Here is a 16,230-nt window from a genome sequence, read left to right on the forward strand (position 1 = left end):
GTCTGCGCGACGAGACAGCAGCGGGTCTGCTAGGAGGGAGTTGGGCTACGTGAGCGACAGCAGCCTGGGGCTGTAGAGCAGAGAGTATATAGGGGAGTGCCGTGAGGGAAAAGAGATCGAACCCAAATAAAGGACACAGGAGAAGCGTCCGAGTCTTTTATTACATATGTACACGTGTGTTTGTGTGTTCGTGTGTATGTATGTGTGTTTGTACACGTGTGTTTGTGTGTGTGTATGTATGTGTGTTTGTACACGTGTGTTTGTGTGTTTGTGTGTATGTATGTGTGTTTGCACCTGTGTGTATGTGCCTGTGTGGGGAGCGGTGGCGCAACGGTTAGCGCGCTGCGTGACGAGCCCAGCAAACCCGAGTTCAATTCCCGCTCCCGCTCACGGCCACCAACACCGGTGATGACTATCTGAACCGGCCCTGGGCCTCCTCTAAGTCGACTCAGCCTGAAATGAGTACCTGGTGCGGTGCGTCGTAAACATCGTCACTCGGGAGACAAAGGCGGCCGGGCGTGGTGCTGGCCCGCCCGTTCGCCAACTGATTCCGTTTAAACCACGTGTTTATTTCACCAGGTAAGTCCCCACTGAGCTACATAGCTCTCTTTCAGAAGCTACCTGGTTATCATAAATGATAGCTCAACTAAGTGGAAGCAGCATTATCATCATGATCAACTCTAAACACGTCCATGTTGATTCTAAATATGGGACGGAAAACCCGGAGGATCTGGAGAAAAATCCACACAACCACCACGGAGAGAGAGACACGCAAAACTCCAGATCTACATATTCTTGGTTGTTTCGGTCAATTCACGGAGACAGAAAATGTTAAAATAATAAGTAAACATTTGAAATAAATTTCGATTTAAAGCTTTCGTGACTGCAGGGATTCATCTTCTTGGTTCTTTCGGTAAAGTCACGTGACTTTACCGAAAGAACCAAGAAGATTTTAAATGAAAGCAAAAAACCACGACGTTTCGACCTGAGGAAGACCGCTTGTGTTGCGATCGTGGTTGTTTTGCTTTTATTTTAAATTTTCATATTTTTATTTATTTAATTTTATTTATATTTTCTATCTGACTTGACGGAAACAACCAAGAATATGAATTTCCTGCAGTCACGAAAGTTTTCAGTCAAAATCCAAACGGACAGCAGGCATCGTTGGGGTTCGGGGTTGAACCCATGTCCTCCTGTGCACCAGGCGAGGGAGTTAACATCTCCTAGCCGCTGTGGTGTTCGCCTTGACCACCACTCGAGCTCACGACCCACGATGTCCGGATCACCTCTGCGCCACCGATGCCTCCCCCCACAACCTGTTTATTTTTCCATATGAAAGAGATAAAAAAAACTCAGTATATACTTAAATAACAATAATATTAATAATACATTACATTTACACGTGCATAACTATATTTGTGTTACTACGTACATGTACACGTGTTTATGGTTTAAAACAATAAAAAATATATCTCCATAACCATTTGTCAGCACGCGGATCTCATGCATTAAACATCCGTAATTCATAACCGCAACACATGGCAAAGCAATACGAGCCGAATCACCAGCCTGTGAATCACATTACTTCCTCACCGTTACATATTAGCTTCCTCCTCCCAGAACGTTGTGTGTGTGTGTGTCTGTACGTGGTGCTGGCCACCCAGCCCCTCTTGTGCCGTGCCGGCCTTCGTAGATGCTCGCTAACAGCACTTGCCCCAACAGTCTGTTACAGGCTACACGGGGGATCTTTGTCTTTGATGTGCGGTAGTGCATGCGGTAGTGCAGCGGTTAGCACGCTGAGCCGTCAACCTCACGACGATTCGCGCTCACGGCCAACACGAGTGGCGATGATTTGAACCCGTCCTGGGCCTCCCCTAGGTCGACTCAGCCTCAGCGGTGACGCTGCGCTACGAAACCTGTCGACCCGAGTTCGATTCCCGTTCACGGAGCCCTCAATTTGGGGTCGGCCTGAAATTGAGTATCTGGTGCGGTGTTTAAATAACCACCACCACCGTCACCACCGCCGAGGGAGACAAAGGCGGCCGGGCGTGGTGCTGACCAGGCATGACCTTCGCAAGGTTGCCAGCAAGCGCTCCCTTGCCCCACACGTGCCCTTGGGTTGGGGGGGGGGGGCGTGGGAGGGGGGGGCCTTGATCCGTCACTGCGCCCGTGCCGTGATGCGCGCTGCGTGTATGCGCGTGCACGCGTGCGCGTTCGACGGTAACTTATGGTAATGATTCCTTAGCGAGAGCCGTAAACAATGCAAGGATTATGAATGAAATAAACAGATTTAACGGGCAGATTTAATCCCCGAAAGACAAATTTACTCAAACAAGACGGAGGCACGAGGCGAGGAGGTGGTCACCAATCAACCCACTCAGCCGGGCAACGCAATCAGCAGGGGCAGCTGCACGCTCCCCTCACCTCCTCCTCCACCTCCCTCATCCTCTTCCTCCTCCTCCACCTCCTCCTCCACCTCCTCCTCCACCTCCTCCTCATTCTCCCCCACCTCCTGCCCCCCCTCCTCCTCCTCCCCCTCCTCCTCCTCCCTCCTCCTCCACCTCCTCTTCCTCCTCCTCCACCTGCCTCTCCACCTCCTCCTCCTCCTCCCTCCTTCTCATTCTCCCCCACCTCCTACCCCCCCTCCTCCTCCCTCCTCCTCCACCCCTTCCTCCTTCTCCACCTGGCTCTCCCTCCCCTCCTCCACCTCCACGCCCTCCTCCGTCTCCACCTTCCCCACCTCTTCCTCCTCCTCCTGCTGTTGTTTTCAACATCACTGTAAGAAAGAACAACGCTGATTAAAAACGCGTATTAAATAAATAAAGAATTCAATGAAAACGCTTTCTTTTACGTTCCACGTTTTTTATTTTATTAGAGCGGTGAGGTTCTGTTGCGACGTTGGCGTCATCACCATCACCTGCGTGTGACCAGGTGGAGGAGCAGAGCTGTTCGCGGCCAGGACGGGTTCAAATCCTGACAGCAGTCAACCCATGGCACCACCTGGGTCTGTCCCGTGACCTGCACCTAGCCTGGCACAGCAGTCAACCCATGGCGCCTGGGTCTGTCCTGTGACCTGCACCTAGCCTGGCACAGCAGTCAACCCATGGCGCCTGGGTCTGTCCTGTGACCTGCACCTAGCCTGGTACAGCAGTCAACTCATTGTACCTGGGTCTGTCCCGTGACCTGCACCTAGCCTGGTACAGCAGTCACCCCATGGTACCTGGGTCTGTCCCATGACCTGCACCTAGCCTGGCACAGCAGTCAACTCATGGCACCTGGGTCTGTCCCGTGACCTGCACCTAGCCTGGTACAGCAGTCAACCAATGGCGCCTGGGTCTGTCCCGTGACCTGCACCTAGCCTGGCACAGCAGTCAACTCATGGCGCCTGTGTCTGTCCTGTGACCTGCACCTAGCCTGGCACAGCAGTCAACTCATGGCACCTGGGTCTGTCCCGTGACCTGCACCTAGCCTGGCACAGCAGTCAACCCATGTCACCTGAGTCTGTCCCGTGACCTGCACCTAGCCTGGTACAGCAGTCAACTCATGGTACCTGGGTATGTCTCATGACCTGCACCTAGCCTGGCACAGCAGTCAACCCATGGTACCTGGGTCTGTCCCGTGACCTGCACCTAGCCTGGCACAGGAGTCAACTCATGGCACCTGGGTCTGTCCCATGACCTGCACCTAGCCTGGCACAGCAGTCAACCCATGGCACCTGGGTCTGTCCCATGACCTGCACCTAGCCTGGCACAGCAGTCAACTCATGGCACCTGGGTCTGTCCCATGACCTGTACCTAGCCTGGCACAGCAGTCAACTCATGGCACCTGGGTCTGTCCCATGACCTGCACCTAGCCTGGCACAGGAGTCAACTCATGGCACCTGGGTCTGTCCCATGACCTGTACCTAGCCTGGCACAGGAGTCAACTCATGGCACCTGGGTCTGTCCCATGACCTGTATCTAGCCTGGCAAAGCAGTCAACTCATGGCACCTGGGTCTGTCCCATGACCTGTACCTAGCCTGGCACAGGAGTCAACTCATGGCACCTGGGTCTGTCCCATGACCTGTACCTAGCCTGGCACAGCAGTCAACTCATGGCACCTGGGTCTGTCCCATGACCTGCACCTAGCCTGGCACAGGAGTCAACTCATGACACCTGGGTCTGTCCCATGACCTGTATCTAGCCTGGCACAGGAGTCAACTCATGACACCTGGGTCTGTCCCATGACCTGCACCTAGCCTGGCACAGCAGTCAACTCATGGCACTTGGGTCTGTCCCATGACCTGCACCTAGCCTGGCACAGGAGTCAACTCATGGCACCTGGGTCTGTCCCATGACCTGCACCTAGCCTGGCACAGCAGTCAACCCATGGCGCCTGGGTCTGTCCCGTGACCTGCACCTAGCCTGGTACAGCAGTCAACTCATGGCACCTGGGTCTGTCCCGTGACCTGCACCTAGCCTGGTACAGCAGTCAACTCATGGTACCTGGGTCTGTCCCGTGACCTGCACCTAGCCTGGCACAGCAGTCACCCCATGGTACCTGGGTCTGTCCCGTGATCTGCACCTAGCCTGGTACAGCAGTCAACTCATGGTACCTGGGTCTGTCCCGTGACCTGCACCTAGCCTGGCACAGCAGTCAACTCATGGCACCTGGGTCTGTCCCGTGACCTGCACCTAGCCTGGTACAGCAGTCAACCAATGGCGCCTGGGTCTGTCCCGTGACCTGCACCTAGCCTGGCACAGCAGTCAACCAATGGCGCCTGGGTCTGTCCCATGATCTGCACCTAGCCTGGCACAGCAGTCAACCAATGGCGCCTGGGTCTGTCCCGTGACCTGCACCTAGCCTGGTACAGCAGTCAACCCATGGCGCCTGGGTCTGTCCCATGACCAGCACCTAGCCTGGTACAGCAGTCAACCCATGGCGCCTGGGTCTGTCCCATGACCAGCACCTAGCCTGGTACAGCAGTCAACCCATGGCGCCTGGGTCTGTCCCGTGACCTCCTCCTGCCAGCACCAGCGCCAGCCTCAAGGCGCACCTAGCCTGGCACAAGCGCTGTGGTGACGTCACCGCCACTTCGTTGCTGCTGTTGTTGTTGACCAGATTTGTATTGTTTACTGACCCCGAGCCAGGGAGTGTTCATGGGTGCGTCTTACTTTCCGGAGCGTTGCACGATCCGGTGCAACGCGGCGATGATTCACGCCTTCTCTCTGTGCCTTTAACCCCCCTCACCCCTCCCCCCTCACCTACCCCCCTCTCACCCCCCTCACTCTCTCACCCCCTCCCCTCTCACCCCCCCTCCCCCCTCACCTACCCCCCTCTCACCCCCCTCCCTTCTCACCCCCTCCTTCCTCACCTACCCCCCTCTCACCCCCTCACCCTCTCACCCCCTCCCCTCTCACCCCCTTCCCTCTCACCCCCCTCCCCCCTCACCTACCCCCCTCTCACCCCCCTCCCTTCTCACCCCCTCCTTCCTCACCTACCCCCCTCTCACCCCCTCACCCTCTCACCCCCTCCCCTCTCACCCCCTTCCCTCTCACCCCCCTCCCCCCTCACCTACCACCCTCTCAGCCTCCTCCCTTCTCAGCCCCTCCCCCCTCACCTACCCCCCTCTCACCCCCCTCCCCTCTCAGCCCCCTCACCCTCTCACCCCCTCCCCTCTCACCCCCTCCCCTCTCACCCCCTCCCCTCTCACCCCCCTCCCCCCCCTCCCCCCACCCCCCTCACCCCCCTCCCCCACCTCGCCACCGCGGCAATGAATGTTTAAATGGCTGGTAAATCGTGAATGAAACAACCTCAACTCATCACGCGCCCTGTTGCAGCTCTGACGACCACACGGCGGAGTCAGCGGATGTCAATCAGCGATCCCCGCTCACGGCCACCAACACCGCTGACGATTTACCCGAACCGGTCCTGGGCCTCCCCTAGGTCGACTCAGCCTCAAACGAGTTAGCTGGTACGGCGCGCGCATTTGTATCGCCCACTGGGGAGACAAAGGCGGCCGGACGTTGTGTGTGCTCAACCAGCCCAATCGGCGTGATGAGAGCACCTTGCCCTAACAGGCTGCTGATAGTTCTTGACTTGACGCTTTCGTGACTGCAGGAATTCATATTGTTTGGGTCTTTCGGTAAAAGTCACGTAGATAGGTTCAAAAATAAATTTGTATTTTTGAACCTACGTGTCTCTCTCTGTGTGTTTCTGTGTTGTCTCTCTCTGTGTGTCTCTCTCTGTGTGTCTCTCTCTGTGTGTCTTTGTGTTGTCTCTCTCTGTGTCTCTCTCTGTGTGTCTCTCTCTGTGTGTCTCTCTCTGTGTGTCTCTCTCTGTGTGTCTTTGTGTTGTCTCTCTCTGTGTCTCTCTCTGTGTTGTCTCTCTCTCTGTGTCTTTGTGTTTGTCTCTCTCTGTGTGTATCTGTGTTGTCTCTCGCTGTGTGTCTCTCTTTGTGTGTTTCTCTATGTGTCTCTCTCTGCTTGTGTGTCTGTCTGTGTGTCACCGTGTCTGTGTTTTGTCTCTCTCTCAAATTTAGCAATCTTTGGAAGCATATAATCAACCAGGCGGGGTGTTGACTGTTATGTTAGCCGACTCTCTGTGTTGTATTGCATTATATTTAAGTTTACCAGGTTACATATTTTTTATTTAAAGCGTTCGTGACTGCAGGGATTTATATTCTTGGTTCTTTCGGTAAAGTCACGTAGAAGGGAAACAATAAAATAATATAAATATAAAAAATCCAATTCTCACGACGTTTCGATTTCAACACAAGCAATCATCATCAGGTGTGAAAACCACAAAAAAAAATTCTTGCCGTGTTTTTCACACCTGATGATGATTGCTTGTGTTGCAGTCGAAACGTCGTGAGAATTGTATTTTTTATATTTTTACTATTTTATTGTTTCCCTTCTACGTGACTTTACCGAAAGACCCAAAGAACAGGCTGATAATATCTGCTTGACGGGGCGTCGGGGAGGGGGAGGGGTTTTGGGAAGGGGGATCTTTGTCTTTGTAATTACCCATTAGAGTTATCCAACACGATGATGACTGTGTCCGCAGGGGGCCACTTTGACCAACACGGGGAGCACGCGGTCAGGGGGGAGAAGACGGCGCCTGACTCATCAGCCGCGCCAGCCTCCTGCCTCGTCCCGCCACGGATGTTCGTCTTCGCTGAGAGGGGGGGGGGGAGAGGCACAACTCACCACCACCAACCACCACCAACCATCAAAGACAAAGGTCCCCCGGGTAGCCTTTAGCAGACCGGTGGGCAAGTGCTGTTCGCGAGCAGCTACCTATGAAGGAGTGCACGGCGCAATATTGACACCACCCCCCTGCAGCATACACACACAGACAAAGATCACCCGTGTAGCCTTAACAGATTGGTGGGGCAAGTGCTGTTAGCGAGCTCCTACGAAGGCCTGCACGGCACACGAGCGGGTGGGTGGCCAGCACCACGCCCGGCCGCCTATGTCTCCCTAGTGGCGATGTTTTACACACCGCACCAGGTACCCATTTGAGGTTGAGTCGACCTAGGGGAGGCCCTGCAACGCTTCAAATGTCGGGTTTGCATCAGGACTGGCTGGGCCCCAGCGCCACTCCTGGTGGCGAGGAGGCGAAACGTCGCCTCTTGCATGGCAGGATATCGATCTGGAGGCGAGCAGACAGACAGAGTGGGTAGCAAGAGGCGCAGTCGACACCTCTCAACACCCCCCCCTCCCTCCACCCCTCCCTCCCTCCATCCCTCCCTCCACCCACCCCTCCCCTCCCTCCACCCCTCCCTCCCATTCTCCCTCCCTCCACCCACCCCTCCCTCCTTATCATCCCTCCCTCTCTCACCCCTCCCACCCTACCTTCTACCCCTCCCTCCCCTCCGGCACTCCCTCCCTCCACCCCTCCCCTCCCACCCACCCACCCTCCCACCCCTCCCCTCCGTCCCTCTGCTCCCTCCCTCCGCTCCATCCCCTCCCTCCCTCACTCCCTCCCACCCCTCCCTTCCCTCAAACCCTCCCTCCATACCTCCCTCCCGTCCCCTCTCCCTCCCTCCACCTCTCCCCCCCTCCCTCCCCTCTCCTCCCTCCACCCCTTCCCTCCACCCCTCCCCTCCCACCCTCCCACCCTCCCTCCCTCCCTCCTCACCACCCCCCATACCGCCCCCCACCGTACCCCCCGTACCCCCCGTACCCCCCCCCCCACGGCTACCAATCCCGGAGTCGTTAAGGATGGCGTGAATAATGCACGGGCTTCAAATCACGCGGCGCTAACAGACGGAGAGATATTCCTCGAGTGTAAGAGCCGGTGTATAAAGGCGACTTATGTAACGGCATATGGAATTAATTGAGTGATTGTAAAATATTAATTATTTCGCGCCGGGAAAATTCCGTGAAATATGTATGACTTTATTTCTGGTTAATTCCCCCCCCCCCACCACGACGCGTTTCATTAATAGGGAGAAATTGTAAATTGGTCGCAGGATGTATTTGTGTAATTATCAAACACGCGTGGTGTTTTGTGTGTGTATGTGTTTATGTGTGTGTATATATGTGTATGTATGTGTGTCTATGTGTGTTTGTATGTATGTAAGTGCGTGCTTGCGTGTGTTTGTGTGCATGTATGTGTGCATGTATGTGTGTGCTTGTGTGTGTATGTGTATGTGTGTGTATATGTGTGCGTGAATGTATGTATGTGTGTATGTATGTGTAGGGGTGTCAGGGGAAGGATTCCCACCAATAGATGGGTTAGGGGGAGGGGTGATCGAGGTGATATAAGGAGAGAACGGGCGGGAAAGGGGGGCCTTTGGCGGAAACGGGATTGGGACGGCTGGCGACAGGTGTGAATGGAAGGAAAGGAATAAAGGACGAGACCCCTGCAATCTCGTGTCGGCTCCTCTCTACATTTGGTGGCAGCGGTGGGATACTAATGGCTACAAAGAAGAATCCTCGCGGGAGGGAGCCGAGGGAGGAGGAAGCAGGGGCCGGGGATCCTTCACATCCTGGGCAACAAGGGGGCCTGCTGTCAGAAGCAGCAGAAGGGGGCCCGGATCGCCTGGAGGATCGCATGGAGGACCGCATGGCCCGCGTGGAGAGGGCGCTCCAGGAGCTCTTGCAGAGGCTCCCTATGGGGGGCCCGCCGGCACCGGGACCCCCACCCCCACGCGTACTACGGGAGGAGAGGCCACGGGAACCGGACGCCGACCAGCCGACCGGGCAGGAGCCGCAACCAACCTCGTCACGCCAGCCGCCGCCGCTCCCGCCAAAACCCCCAGGGCTAAACACCCAACACGGAGAGCAGGTGGCCGGACGGCCGCGTCGGCTGGGGCCCGTCGACAAGTTTGTGGCTGAGGAAGAAGATTGGGAGGAGTTCGTCCGCCGATTCGAGGCTGCCTTCCACGCTCTCGTGTGGACAGACGAAGAGGCCCTACGAGCGCTGCCATCTGTTCTGGGCAAAGAAGCACTCTCCTCTTACACCTCCCTTCCCTCGCACAGCAAGTCCACGCTACAGGCGGCCTACGAGGCTTTGGGGGAGATCTATTGCCCGGCGGAAGGAGCCTTTAAACGGTTCCAGGATCGCCAGCGAGGGGCTAAAGAATCCCCTTTAGCCTACAGGGGGGCGCTGCTCGTGTTGGCGAGGAGAGCTTTCCCTCGCCTGGCTGAAGAAGCGCTCGAGGACCTCGTGGTCGAGCACCTCATCGCCTACGCTTGCCGCGCCGGCGTTGTAATGCCCGTAGTGACGCCGGAAGAACGCACCTCGCTGTGGGCTGCCCGGACCATCCAAGCCCACGAGCAGGTCATGGGCCGGGCGCCACCCGTGGGCCCGGTGGCTGGCGCGGTGGGGGGGGAACAGCCGAGCCGTTGCCGCGGCGCTACTTGGTCCAGCGACACTAACCGCCGAACCTGCACCGTCACCACAGGCTGCCGGTGGGGCATCTGGGGACGGACCGCCGACGTCTGAGACGGAGCCATCGCTGCGGGAGGTGTACGCGGCGATCCGGGGACTGGCGGAGCAGAGGGACCAGCCGCCGCGTCGCTGGCAGCCGCCTCTACAACATCGCGCCGAGCCCCCCCGACGCAACGCCCCGTGGGTCTGCCACCGTTGTGGTCGCGAGGGGCATGTGGCGAGGGGGTGCCGCACGGAGCCGGAGGCCGCCAACGTCACCTGGAACCTGCCGGGGCCGAACGCCGACAGGAGCCAGGCGAGTGACGCCGTCCCACCCGGCCTCTCGGGCGGGCCGGGTAATTACAATTCCGACGCCGCGAACTCACCGGGAGTCTCCTCGGGGTGGGCGCCGGTGGTGTCGTTTCCCGGTCCCCGCTGTTCTGGTCGGGGGAAGGGGATAGCGCCGGGGCCTGTGGTCGCATCGCGACCCGGAGTGGCGTCGCGAACGGACGTGACGTTGCGTCCGGAAGTGACGTCGCGGCCGGAAGTGGTGTCGCGGATCGCGCCGGGAATTGCGCCGGGGCCGTGGACCGCGCCGGGAATCGCGCCGGGGCCAGGGACCGCGTCGGGGATCGCGCCGAGGCCGGGGACCGCGCCGGGAGTTGCGCCGACGCCGGGAGGGACGTCGCGGACGGAGGTGACGTCGCGGGCGGAGGTGACGTCGCGGGCGGAAGTGACGTCGCGGCCGGCAGCGACGTCGATGCCGGGCGTGACGTCGCGGGCGGGCGGGGTTTTGCGGGCGGGCGTGACGTCGCGGGCGGGCGGGGTTTCGCGGGCGGGCGTGACGTCGCGGGCGGGCGTGACGTCGCGGGTGGGCGTGGTTTCGCGGGCGGGCGTGGGTTCGCGGGCGGGCGTGACGTCACCGGCGGGCGTGACGTCGCCGGCGGGCGTGACGTCACCAGTTACCTGCAACGCCGGCGAGTTGCCAGGGGCAACGGCCCGGGGGCGGAGGCAGCCCACACGATTGACATTGCGCCCTGGAGCAATTCCACGACCCGCCTCACCACCGCTTTGCGACAGAGCGAGACGGAACCAGGGGGACCACGCCCCCGTGACAAAGGAAAGGGAGGGGCTCACGGGAAGGCCCACCCCCCAGTCCCCACCGCCCCCTACAATGGGGGGGCCCCCCCACACCACAAGGGGGGCCCATCCTACGTCACCTAGGGGGGGCAATTTGCACTACATAGAGAGCCCAGCCCGCAACCCAGGGGTAAGCCCACACTATGTAACAAGGGCGCGTTCACCCTGCTGTGACGCACTCCAAAGGGAGGAACCCCATCTTCAGTCCATCCACACCCATCCCCCATCATTTCACCATGCACCACAGGATAACGAGACGCCGCCTGGTCAGTGGCCGGACTCAGCCACACAATGGAGGAAGCTGGCAAGGCGGGTGGTAGCGGCCACGTCAGGAACCTCGGTCCTGGTCGGTGAAATCGCGGGAGTGTCGGTACGTATCTTGGTCGATACGGGGGCATCAGCCACGATCATCTCGAGCACCATGCATGAGATGCTGCCGGATAAAATCCGACCTTTAGTCCCCGTCAAGACAACGTTCATTGCAGCAAATGGAGGCAGCATGGGCTTCCTGGGCCAGGTTGAAGCCCCGATACAGATTGGGCAGCTTTCGGTAGCAGGACCCATCCTTGTCTCCGCAACGTTGCCCGTACCCTGCCTGTTGGGGACGGACTTTCTGAGGCGGATGCCAATGAAAATCGATCTGGCCAATGGGCGGGTGGAAGTCCAGGGAACGCATCTCCATTTCCTAAAGGCGGAGGGGGCCAGCCGGGGTGTACCCTACGTGCAGGCTCTGGTCAGTAAGTCTGTCTCCATTCCCCCGGCAGCCCAGATGCTGGTTCCGCTGCAATATCGGTCCCCCCTCGTGACAGCCCGACCAGACTCACCCATCCTGGTGTCTCCGGCGTCAGCGGCCATGGATCGTCATGCGCTGGTGGGGGCCGAAACTATTGTACAGAGGAACCAGCATCTGTTCATTCAGGTGCTGAACACCTCCGATAGAACAGCGACGGTGCAGGAGGGAACAGTTCTGGCCCACGTTAGTCCCTTGTCACTAGGAGCCCCAGGGACAGAGCCCGAGCTTGTAGGCAGCATCAGCCAGTCCGAGGACAGAGGGGCCAAATCGTGGATGGACCAGCTGGCGGGGCCTGAGCCGGGATTGCCGCCCGACCAGAAACATCAGCTGCACTCGTTATTGCAGGAGTTCTCGGACGTGTTCAGCCGGGGACCGTTCGACCTAGGGCGCACAAATCTGTCACAGCACCACATCAACACGGGAGATGCCGCACCCCTGCGCCAAAACACATATAGAATGAGCCCAATGGAAAAAGGGCACATTCAACAAGCGGTGCAGGAGATGCTGCGGGCCGACATAATTTCTCCATCCTCGAGTCCCTGGGGGGCACCGGTGGTCCTAGTCAAGAAGTCAGATGGGTCACTGAGATTCTGTGTGGACTTCCGACGCCTCAATGCCGTCACGCTGGCCGACGCATATCCCCTACCACGTATCGACGACTCATTGGATGCACTGGCGGGAGCAAAATTTTTCAGTACGCTGGATTTGTTGTCCGGGTTCTGGCAGGTCCCACTAGACGCGGACTCCCGGCCTAAAACAGCATTCCGGACACCACAGGGCCTGTTCGAGTTCAACTGCCTGCCTATGGGCCTCCAGACGGCGCCGGCAACGTTCCAACGCATAATGGAGTTGGCCTTGGCAGGCCTCCAATGGGAAACGTGCCTCATCTACCTGGACGACGTCATTGTTTTCAGCCGATCATTCGAGGAACACATTGACCGATTGCGTCAGGTGTTCCTGCGGTTCCGGAACGCGAACTTGAAGCTCAAGCCGTCGAAGTGCCACCTTATGCAGTCGTCGGTACGCTACTTGGGCCACGTCGTCAGTGAGTCGGGAGTGGCTACAGACCCGGAAAAGACGGCCTGCGTGAGGGCCTGGGCTGTTCCCACAACGGTTCCGGAGGTACGCCGGTTTGTGGGTTTCGTTTCTTACTACCGCCGGTTTGTGCCCAACTTCGCAACCATTGCCAAGCCCTTGCACGTGTTGACGGCGAAGAACCAGAGGTTTTATTGGGGCCCTCTGGAGGAAGAGGCATTCCAGCAGCTGCGCTCACGTCTGACAGATGCACCACCATTGGCATTTCCGGATTTTGGCCTCCCCTTTATCCTGGACACGGATGCCAGCGATGTGGGCATCGGCAGTGTTTTGTCGCAAGTCCAGCAGGGTCGGGAGGTGGTTATCGCCTTAGGTTAGTCGCGTGCTTTCATCAGCGGAGCAGCGCTACTGCGTCACACGTAGGGAACTCCTGGCAGTCGTTCACTTTGTGCAGCAATTCCGACCCTACCTGTATGGTCGCAAATTTACGGTCCGCACTGACCACGCGGCCTTGCAGTATTCGCTCCGCATCGACCAGCCTTCGGGCCAGCTGGCCAGATGGATAGAACGCCTGCAGGAGTACAGGTACCAAGTAGTGCATCGCAAAGGGACCAGACATGCCAACGCAGACGCATTGTCCCGACTGGTGCCCCAGGGCCCTTGTGCATGCACCACAGGCGGGGCACGCTGCAAGGAGGCGAGGCCGGAGGGGACGGTCATCGCTCCCGTACGCACGGCGGAGGGCGCACAGGGTGAGGTCCAGCTGACCGACCACGACCTGGGGCTGACCTTGGACGATTGGAGACGGCTACAGCTGGAGGAAGCCCCACTGCGAACACTACGTGCCTCAGCAGAGGCAGGGGGGGAGGAGTACATCGTATGGGAGGATCTCCTCATGCGATGGGACCCGACAGGGCGCCGGCGATGCCTGGTAGTTCCGGAGTCGCTGCGTCAACAATTGGTTATGGACGTACACGGCCGCCAGCTGCTGCACCTGGCAGGGCGGAAGACACTGCACACATTACAGGGTCGGTACTTTTGGCCAGGTATGACCGCTGACGTGCATCGATGGGTCGCTACCTGCGTCGAATGTGCGCGGCGAAAGCCGCCACCCCGGGTAAGCCGGGCGCCCCTACAGCCCATCACGGTGACCAGGGTCAACGAATTGGTTGCGTTGGACATCTTGGGACCGCTGCCGGTCACGCCACGGGGAAATAAATACCTGTTGGTCGGAGTCGAGTACTGCACGAGGTGGCCGATGGCGTGGGCCCTCCCGGACCAAACGGCACAGACCATCGCCGATGCCTTCGTGGGAGGCTATGTCCTTGATAAGGGGGCACCGGAGCGGTTGCTCACGGATCAGGGCAGGAATTTCTCCTCACAGCTATTGAAGGACGTCTGCTCTATCCTGGGCACTAAAAAGGTCCGAACATCTCCATATCATCCCCAGACCGATGGGATGGTAGAGCGGCTTAACCGCACCATAGCGGCCATGCTGTCCCAAGTGGTGGACGAAAACCATTCCGACTGGGACCTCCACATTCCATCGGTCTTAGCGGCGTACAGGGTGGCCCCACACGCGGCGACGGGGTTCTCGCCGTTTTTCCTGATGTACGGACGGGATCCCGTTCCGCCTATTGAGGTGCAGCTGACGGACATTCCGGCAAGAGCCGACGCATGGCCGAAGGCACTAAAGACCTCCCTCATTTATTTGAGAGAGGCCCGCCAAGCAGCCGAGGCCGCATCGGCCGCGAGCCAAGAGAGTAATGTACGGATACGGGAGAGGACAGTGACAGCCAAGCCCTTTAAAGTCGGGGACCAGGCATGGCTACACTGTCCTCAGGTGCCGGTTGGCCTCTCACCAAAGCTGCACCGACCCTGGAAAGGGCCGGTCGAGGTCATCAAAGCACTCCGACCGCAGTGCGTCCAGGTCCAACTGGGTAAGCGACGATGGTTTGTACACCCCACCCGCCTTAAGCCATACATCTCTCCGCCGTCATCTTCACCAACATCACCACCAACATCACTGCCAACATCATCATCATCCCTACCCAGGCCAAGGTCGCCGACCACCACGCGCCGACCGGCAGGGGGTTCGGTGCCCTGTGTTCCCTTGTCACCTACAGCACCCCATGTGAGGCCTGACGGAGCGGCGGCACGAGCGGGGGCCGGAGAGACAGCGGCGCCAGGCAAGGCGACACCGGCACCACCGAACCAGGGACCGCGACGAGAGGGCCTTCGAAGGAGGGGGCCGCCACGGTCATCTGCTGCCTGTGGATGTCCGGGCTGTTACGGGATGCTGGCTGGAGACCTGGGCAGGCCGCGCAATTGATTTGTTGTGTTATATTGCATTGTATGGTTGTGGGGGGGGGGTAAGGGCTGTCGTCACTGTCAGTGGTGGGAGGCATGGGGAGACTTAAATGGTCCATGGGGGAGGCAGAACCGAGGACGGTTATTTTTTTCTCCGGGGGGGGGGGGGGTGATGTAGGGGTGTCAGGGGAAGGATTCCCACCAATAGATGGGTTAGGGGGAGGGGTGATCGAGGTGATATAAGGAGAGAACGGGCGGGAAAGGGGGGCCTTTGGCGGAAACGGGATTGGGACGGCTGGCGACAGGTGTGAATGGAAGGAAAGGAATAAAGGACGAGACCCCTGCAATCTCGTGTCGGCTCCTCTCTACATATGTATGTGTGTATAGCCCGCATGCCCAGCCACCGCATGCCTAAACAGCTTTTGTTCGGCCGGATCGAGGGGGCTAAACGGGCGCGGCACGGGATAGAAAAGAGATGGAGTGATATGGTACAGGAGAACGTGGAGCTGAGTGGACTTGCCGATGACTGGTACCAGCGGTGTCAAGATCGGCCTCAGTGGAGGAGGCTCGTGAAGGACGCTACTGGAAAGTTGGAGGCAGTCGCCCTCCAGCAACAACGGAGGGCGGAGGAGCGACGCTCACAACAACGAGCGGAGCGCCGGGTGGCTAAAGCACAGCAAGTTGGCACAGTAGGGGGCAAAGGTGGTGCATCAGCCAGTCATCTCGGTCATCTCGGTCAGTTGACCCGTGGCACCTGCTGGGTCTGCCCCGTGACCTCCTGCCGGCGGGCGTTCGACACTTCACGTGGCTTCAAGGTGCACTTGGCCTGGCACAAGCGTCGTGGTGACGTCACCGCCACTTAGTGGCGATTGGCGGTTGTTGTTGTTGTATATGTATGTGTATGTATGTGTGTGTTTGTGTGTGTTTGTGTGTATATGTGTGTGTGTATGTGTGCATGTATGTGTGTATATGTGTGTGTATGTGTGTGTATGCGTGTGTATGTGTGTGTATGTGTGTGCATGTATGTGTGCATGTTTGTGTGTGTTTGTGTGTGTATGTATGTATGTGTGCGTGTATGTATGTGTGTATGTAT

General features: G+C 58.4%; 1 protein-coding gene and 1 long non-coding RNA gene across 3 annotated transcripts in view; one reads left to right on the forward strand and one right to left on the reverse strand.

Moving 5' to 3' along the window:
- Positions 1–1,193: 1,193 nt before the first annotated feature.
- LOC144949148 (uncharacterized) overlaps positions 1,194–16,230 on the reverse strand; it is a 36,477-nt gene continuing 21,440 nt past the window's right edge. The window contains exon 3 of one of the 2 annotated variants that reach the window (XR_013640249.1): positions 1,194–1,316. This is a non-coding gene — a long non-coding RNA (uncharacterized LOC144949148). Of the gene's footprint in view, positions 1,317–7,072; positions 7,157–16,230 lie in introns of those variants that run through there. The other variant, XR_013640248.1, reaches the window with a different exon arrangement.
- LOC144949146 (uncharacterized) lies at positions 8,702–15,090 on the forward strand. Its single transcript, XM_078879023.1, has 2 exons — positions 8,702–10,175; positions 14,954–15,090. Exon 1 carries the CDS (start codon positions 8,903–8,905, stop codon positions 9,932–9,934), a length of 1,032 nt encoding a protein of 343 aa, XP_078735149.1. The 5' UTR covers positions 8,702–8,902; the 3' UTR covers positions 9,935–10,175; positions 14,954–15,090.

The sequence above is a fragment of the Lampetra fluviatilis genome, chromosome 52, assembly GCF_964198595.1.
Source record: "Lampetra fluviatilis chromosome 52, kcLamFluv1.1, whole genome shotgun sequence".
Lineage (NCBI taxonomy): Eukaryota > Metazoa > Chordata > Hyperoartia > Petromyzontiformes > Petromyzontidae > Lampetra > Lampetra fluviatilis.

Bases quoted from the DNA above. Each gene is read 5' to 3' on its own strand.
- LOC144949146 (XM_078879023.1), top strand. From the start codon at position 8,903: ATGGCTACAAAGAAGAATCCTCGCGGGAGGGAGCCGAGGGAGGAGGAA.